The following is a 7248-nucleotide window of genomic DNA, read 5'->3' as shown; positions in this document are numbered from 1 at the left end:
CACGGAGCCACCCAGAACATCGCATTTCTTTCTCGGCCGGCGGCCGTCTCAGGCGGGGACCTCGCTGTGGGGCAGTGCCGGGAGGTGGCAGGGGCTCACGCAGGAGGTGGGCTCAGCCCACCCGTGGCTGCAGGAGCTGGTGCTGCAGGGGGGTCAGCCCTGGCCCTCCCAATGCCCAAACACGAGGCTGTGTCAAAGGACGGTACAGGCACCCGGTGACAGTAAATGCAGCCCACGTCAGACAGCAGGGATCAGTCCCTTCAGATAAAGGGGACATTGGCTTGCTACTCTCCTGCAGAGCCAGGCCAAGCAGATCTACCCATGGGAGCATCCAGCCCAGATCCACACTGTGCAGACATGTCACCGCCCCCACCCCTTCCTGATACAAAGCATCAGCCTCGCGCGTCCTCGGCACCCTCAGGAAAAGCTGCCCCAAGCCGGGCACCACCGGCCACCTCCCTCTGGGGTCAGCGGCGGCCAGACGCGCTCCCGGACCCGACCCCCGCGGGACTTCGATGGCAGGTCTTGCCTGGCCATGTCCAAGACCGGAATCAGGGGAGGCAGCCGGACTCATTTAATCAGCATTCAATTACAATTTAATTTCAAAATCTCCCAGACCAAATGCTTGACACCAGCCCAGGAAGATGCAGTGTACGGTAGCACTGACCAGGGTTACCTCTGTAGAAGAGACCAGGTTGGACCAGCAAGGCTCACGTCGCTTGCTTATCTTTTCCGCCTCATCACCACGTCCAGAAGGTTTCTCTCGCAGATCTTGTCCTAAAACCCGGCCAAATACCACGGCCAGTGCCAGGGTCTCCCCAGCCCTCCAGGAACATTTCTCTCCCCCCTCCCTGCACAGGGACCGCTGTGGCTCAGCCATATGGTTTCCAGCCACAGCCCGACCTCCGTTTCAGGTGCCAACTGCTTCTGGATCCAGGACAGAGATCAGGAAACTTGGCACGACCCTCCCGCAGCCATCTGCGAAGCCACGCTTACCCGCCCCTGAAACACCCCTCTTCCGCAGGCCATAAAAGCCAGGCTGTGGTGCAAGAAAACATCTGTCCTTCTCAACCTGCTGGCGCCTGACCTCCTTCCCGTCATCTTCCGTCCAGCCACGAGCTCTCCAGGCAGATTTTCTTTTATTGCCCGTCTGTGCAAGGCAGCAGCGTCCTGGTCCCATGTCAGGGGCTCTTATTCCCTAGAGGGGTACGAGGAATAAAATAACGCTGCGGCCAAGGCTGGGAGAGGGTCCGCAGGACAGGTGGGCATCGTGCGCGTGGCCCATCCAGCAAGTAGTTGTGAGATTGCAGAAGGGGGTTATGTGAATTTCTAAGCCCTTCCTGATCCTGTTTGATCTTGTTTCAAATTAGCATGCCCAGAAAGAGAGGCAGCATCCCCTCCTCCTGCCCTCCATCCCCCACCACACCTGAAAGGATTTCAGCTGTGATTATTTATTGGCAAAGCTTTGGGGGTTTAGTTTTACCCTAAGCCACATGTGAAGAAAGGCTGAAAAGGGAAGCAAGAGGGATGGTTTAGCCAGGCATCGAACTGTAAAGCACCAACAGAAAATATAAAGAGGTTTGCTTGTGAATCAAAACCCATTCTGCCGTGTCTTTTTAAAGCACGTACGAGTAGGCAGGGGCTGTCTTTCCCCAAGCAGGCAGAGTGCCCAGGACACAGGAGCATCGTCATCATAAATCAGAAAAGAAATTGCCGCTGCAAGACCAGTGCTCCTGCTCCGAGTCTGGCTTTGTACGTCCTGCAGAAAGAGGCAGAGACTGGAAAATTTAACTTGAGGAATTTAATTGTCTTGCCAAGCTTCCATAAAAGAGACAGTCAATTACTTGAGCTCTGTAAGATTTCTTCAGAGAAGTATTAATTTTTTTTATCATGTCTTCAAAAAGTTCACACAGTGCAGACGTCCCACAGCAACCCCTGAACAGCACGCCACATCCACCGGAGCAGGCTACAGGAACCCTCTTTTCTCTTAGCTATGTCCGCATACCAAAAGGCTACCAGAGATCAGGAATACTTCCCAAAAAGTAGTTATTGAAGACAACACGAAGCGGGACCAGCGTTTGACAGAGCACTGCAGGGCTGGCAGCATTTCTTGCTCCAAATCATCAAGGGAAAGTTGCTCAATCCCTGCTGCTGGCTGAAACGAGGGGGCGGGCGGAACCAGCTCCCCAGTCCTTTGCTCACTGTACGTTAGTGCATGTGATCATATTGTGAAGTTACCCAAAGAATAAAAAACATTATAGAATGGTTCCCCCCTTTTAAAAGAAAAAAAAAAAAACCACCCAACGCCGAACAAAATAAGCTTTAGAGCGGGAAGGCTCTGCTGCGGCGCACCCCCGTACCGAGCACTGAACCATCACTGCCAGCACCGTCCTCACTCGCGCCCGCCTTTCTCCACTTGCAAAACACTACTGGTTAGAAAAAGATACAGGAAAGCAGAGATTCATCAGCATTAATTATTATCATTATTAATGATTATCATTTTTTTCCTGAAAACTGAGATTTTTCCAAAAATGACAGGCCAAATAAAGTAAAGAGGGAAAAAGGTGAAGGCTGGTAATTAATCAGTTAAGAGAATGAACGAAACGAAGTGTTCTACCTGGGAAGGAGTTGTTGTATCTGGGCAGTCCATATAAATCTGTTAGATCAGTCGCATTTCCATACCTCGCCCACTGAGTTAGCGACCACAACCGCAACCCCACCGCAGAGGTGCTGGTACTCAGAACAGCGTGAGCCGGTTTGGTGAGAAAACACGGCCGCTCAGTGTTCGTGAGCCCAGCCACCGCTAACGCCAGGACAGCTTCCTCACACTGAACCCTGGCTCTGTCAAGCAAACAATTGTTCATTTTTTTTTTTTTTTAATTAAATTAAAATTTAATTCTTTTTAAAAAAATAAATTAAAAAATAAAAAAATGTTTTTTAAAAAAATCTTACTCAGTGTTTTGTAATGCTACAGAATTTTTAACGACAGCAACATTTTTCTGCTGTTGCCACCTTTAACGCTCTGCCTTTATCCTCCACCCCCAGCTAAGCTGAGCACAGCACTACCACGCTTCAATTACGGGCGTATCAATTTTCCCCGTGACTTCCATAAATATTTTAACAAACAAAATGGTGGATACCAAGATCTTAAAGTTGTGAGTTTATTGCATATGTAACAAAAATGAACATGACCTCCTGGGTCCAGCCTACTATACAATCACTGTTTATTCCAGCTGGTTCCATAACCACATTAAATAGAACTAGTATTTCTTTAAATACTTTGATTTAGACATAAAATGAAACATTAGTGTACAACTTTCACAAAATAAATCTGCAATAAAAACAGTGGGAAGAATAACAAGGATAGCAGCAATACTTAAACATGACATTACAAAATAATAAATTAAAAAAATACATTATAAAGTGGTTGAGGAACAAAAAATTAACAAATTAAAAACAGATCCATACTGTGTTTCTGGGAACTCGCTGTGCCACACGGCCCTGAACCTGGGCACCGGCTCCAGAGGGCCCGGTGGCCGGATCACTAATTTACAAAATCTGTTGGATTTCATAACCACCTCGACTTGAACTAAGTACATACTGCTGAGCAAACGCCGATTTCACCATCCGGAGCTTCGAGCAGCCTTTTTGAAGCAGGGTCTCGTCTAACATAATGCCCAAGTTAGCGCTAACATTCATAAAACAGTCTCCTTTCTTCCCGATTTAAAACACGAGCAAAGTGGTGGTTTCCTACATCCCTGAGCATATAGTATAGGCTGATGAGCAGTATCAGGGCAAGCACTGGAGGTCTGTGCCAACGGACCAGCTTTTAGGTTTGCCTTTAGGACAGGAACAAAAGACGCACCGTACCTTGTGTTTCCTTCAGGTCAGATCCAAGAGTATCAGTGTACAAGGTGGAACGCGTAAGGACAAAATGAACAACCAGACTCGATGTTATTCTTTGGGCGAGTTTGAGAAGTAACAACCAGTTCAAGTGCTGGCAGACCAAGTGGGAATAAAACATACAAATTCAGACGGCTGAGGTTAGCCGGAGAGCTCCCGAGACCTCAGAGAGTCAACGGCTCAAGCCACGCAGACTCTTGTTTGCACTTCATCCTTCCCTGGCCTTGAAACCAGCCACAGGAAGAACAAGCCATCGCTTAAAACCCATTCTGCCTCGCTTTTCTTTCCTCCATCCACCCAACCAGCTTTAAGGCCTGCCTCAAACGCACGTACAGAACAATACAAAAAAATGTCTTCATCGTCACTGGAGTGGCACAAAACTGCAAAGACAACACGATGGGAGAGGTGGTGCAGCTGTTTGAAAAGAGAACTGAAATAATTAAAAAGACAGCGCCCTATTCTCGTTACTGTCAGCACGGAGGAGGTACCTTGACACGGGCTTTTAGATACAGCAAAAAACAGACGGACTTTTCAAAACAACAATCCTTGCCTATTCTTACTTTGTGCATTCAATAAAACACCGACCTAGCAAAGACATTAGGAACTATCGTATGTCAACCGTGTCATTGACACAAAGCTACCCGACCTATAGATCTCCAAATCAAGGGCCTTTACCTTCACCTCGCTTGGTTTTTACTGAGCCAGCTGTGCTGCATGTAGAGCTTGCGTGATAGGATTTTCGTTAGTAGTGGGCTTTAGTATCTGGGTTTGGGTTTGTTTGTGTTTTTTTTTTTTAAAACTCTTTTAGTGAAAAATCCACATGAGACTGCATGCAAAGCTTTTGGGCAATAATCCATTTTGCGGTTCCCCCCCCCCCCCCCCCCATCTGACTGGTTTATTGCACATTCAAACGTACTGAAAGGATTAAATACACTCTATGAACAGGTACGACTTCACAGCCATTTTGAAAAGCCAGGGCTGTGGGGATTCTGCTACTCAGCCCAAGACCGCGCAGATGCTTCTCTGCAGACGGTTGCATTTCCTCTCTTTTCTGCAAAGGAGTCGCGTAGTTTCACTTACGTCCCAACAACCAGTACTGCAGAAACTGGTCCCCAAGTGCCAAAAGATTCCTACAGAACATGGGTCTAAATACGCCTCTCCTGTACAGCCTTGCAGGATGAGCATCTTTAGCCACCCCGTGCAAATCTCACAATATGGTACAGTTTTACACCTCCAATGCAATCCTTACTCCCAACAACAAATCACAAGAATTATGGTCAATGGAAAAAAGAAAACCACGAACAAACAAAACAGAGAAAGATGCCAGGGTTTTGACAAGTGTCTACTTTCTGTCCTATCACAGTTTAAAGCTATTATCAAATTCAATTAAAAAAAGACAAAATAGAAGTATTCCAGTAGACATCTTCTAAGAACGATTTCTTACCCACAGCTGAATTTCAATGCACTATTCCATAAACATAACATCTGTTAAATGTTTCCGTAATGAATCTCTCTAAAAATCAGGCTTGCCAAAGAAAAAAAATCCTATACAAGCAAGTCTGCTTTACTTAAGTTCAGACATGTTCGATAGACAACTGGGTTTTTCCGAAGCCGTGTTATTTGTTAAAATACTGTCTCATCTTGGTGTGCAAACTGGAAAAAGTGTTAGTGATTCAGGTATTTGATTTGCTTTTGTTTCCCCTGGGAAGTCGTTTTAGCAATGTGTTAGAGAACAAACCTTGTAATATTAGTTTTAGATATTTGAAAAAATAGCCTTATATGGCTCTCTGGAGAAATTTTCATCCCTACAGAACTGAAGTCATAAATTCTTCCAATAGCTTTCCATAGCATTTAAAATGTACTCACTATATAGTTACCCTTTTACCTCAACCTCCAAATAAACCTTCCCCACGGCCAAAAACTTCAGAACAGAAGTCTGCTCTGTTAACTTAGCTTTTGGCGATTTCCATGCGAGTCGTAGAATTTGAAGTCACACAAACACATCTCGGGTAAAACAGTGGCACAGAAATCACAGCTTTGGGATTGAACAGATTTTTATCCCCTCTCCCCTCCTTACAAGGCTTCTCTGCAAGGTACTTATATCTGAACGAACTATGGAAAGTAATTCTGCAGGAGGAAATAATTGTTTTCATGTGCAAAACAATTAGATTTCAGCCAGGACGACCAAAAAGAAATCATACAATACCATTTAAGCTGTCCCAGATTCCTTCACTTTTCTCAAGGTGAGCCACAGCTTCCACTGGGAGCTTCCTGCTAAGGCAGAGCTTGGATTTCTTTACCTTTCAATTAAGTGTTCATATGGAGGTATTTTCTGCTAGAAGTTTACTTTTTAAACGGGTGTTTAAAATGTGCAATGCAAATTCCAGTGCCAGTCAGACACTCTGCACCCGCCGGACTCTACAAGGGCTCAAGCTTGATTTAAGACAAACTAACCAGGTACACCTACCAGTTGCAAGTCCTCAGCAAATCAAGCTCATTCTTAATTACACTTTGATTCTCCTATTAAAAAAACCCCACAGGTCACTGACCCTATCACAATATGTGTTACAAATCTAGCAGAATATCCTGTGTAACCAAAGCCAAATGCTGAACTTGGCTGTATTTCGTTTTACGGGGGATGGAAGAAGAGGGAAGGGGTTATTGTAACAAAGGGGAGAAAATAGAGTTGGAAACCACCAAAAGCCCCTACCCCCAACCCTCATCCACCAGCGGTGGAAGGGAAACAGCCCCATCTCTAAGTTGTCTAGAGTTCCGATGCTTCAGACAGCTTAGCAGGAAGTTCACAGCAAGCTTCTTCTAGCTTTTGATTTGGTGGTCCATGAGCTAGCATCTGTTTCCTTTGGTTGCTTTTTCACTCCACAGCAAACCCACATGTCTCTTCCACAGCTGTCAACAGCTTCTCATAAAGCTTCTCGTACGACTCATAAGGCGGAATGTCAATCCGGTTAAAGCTAGAGGTAAAATAACACATTGCAGCATATGAATCTAAGATATTTATTGGAAAAAAGAAATCCTACATCAGCTCCATATAGATAGAATTTGTAAAAATCAAAGAAAGCCTCAGCCACTTCAGTGGCCACAGGAGACAAGATAAAAGACAACTGTATTTCTGCAGCAGGAATGCACGACTTAACAGGGCAGCGTTTGGGAGGAGGCGGCAGGTGGCAGATGCAGGAGACTTGCAAAGAAAGCAAGACATCAGACAGGCCTACTCCCTGCTCTGCCTGCAGACGATCTGTGCCGCTGCTGAAATGATTTCCTGTCTCTGATAGAGTGAGACTTCCGTACAAGAGCTCAGCTCTGTGCCTATACTGCACCAAGAGC

At 45.8% G+C, this 7248-nt stretch overlaps 1 protein-coding gene across 4 annotated transcripts in view; it reads right to left on the bottom strand.

Annotated features, from left to right (window-relative positions):
* Positions 1-3147: 3147 nt before the first annotated feature.
* SMURF1 (SMAD specific E3 ubiquitin protein ligase 1) overlaps positions 3148-7248 on the bottom strand; it is a 47890-nt gene continuing 43789 nt past the window's right edge. For all 4 annotated transcript variants that reach the window (XM_076350657.1, XM_076350658.1, XM_076350659.1 and 1 more), the window contains exon 18: positions 3148-6875. In XM_076350657.1, the coding sequence (XP_076206772.1) occupies positions 6776-6875 (100 nt within the window). In that variant the 3' untranslated portion in view covers positions 3148-6775. The remainder of the gene's footprint in view (positions 6876-7248) is intronic.

The sequence above is a fragment of the Aptenodytes patagonicus genome, chromosome 13 (assembly GCF_965638725.1).
Source record: "Aptenodytes patagonicus chromosome 13, bAptPat1.pri.cur, whole genome shotgun sequence".
In the NCBI taxonomy this organism is placed as follows: domain Eukaryota; kingdom Metazoa; phylum Chordata; class Aves; order Sphenisciformes; family Spheniscidae; genus Aptenodytes; species Aptenodytes patagonicus.
This window is presented reverse-complemented; position numbering and strand designations above follow the sequence as displayed.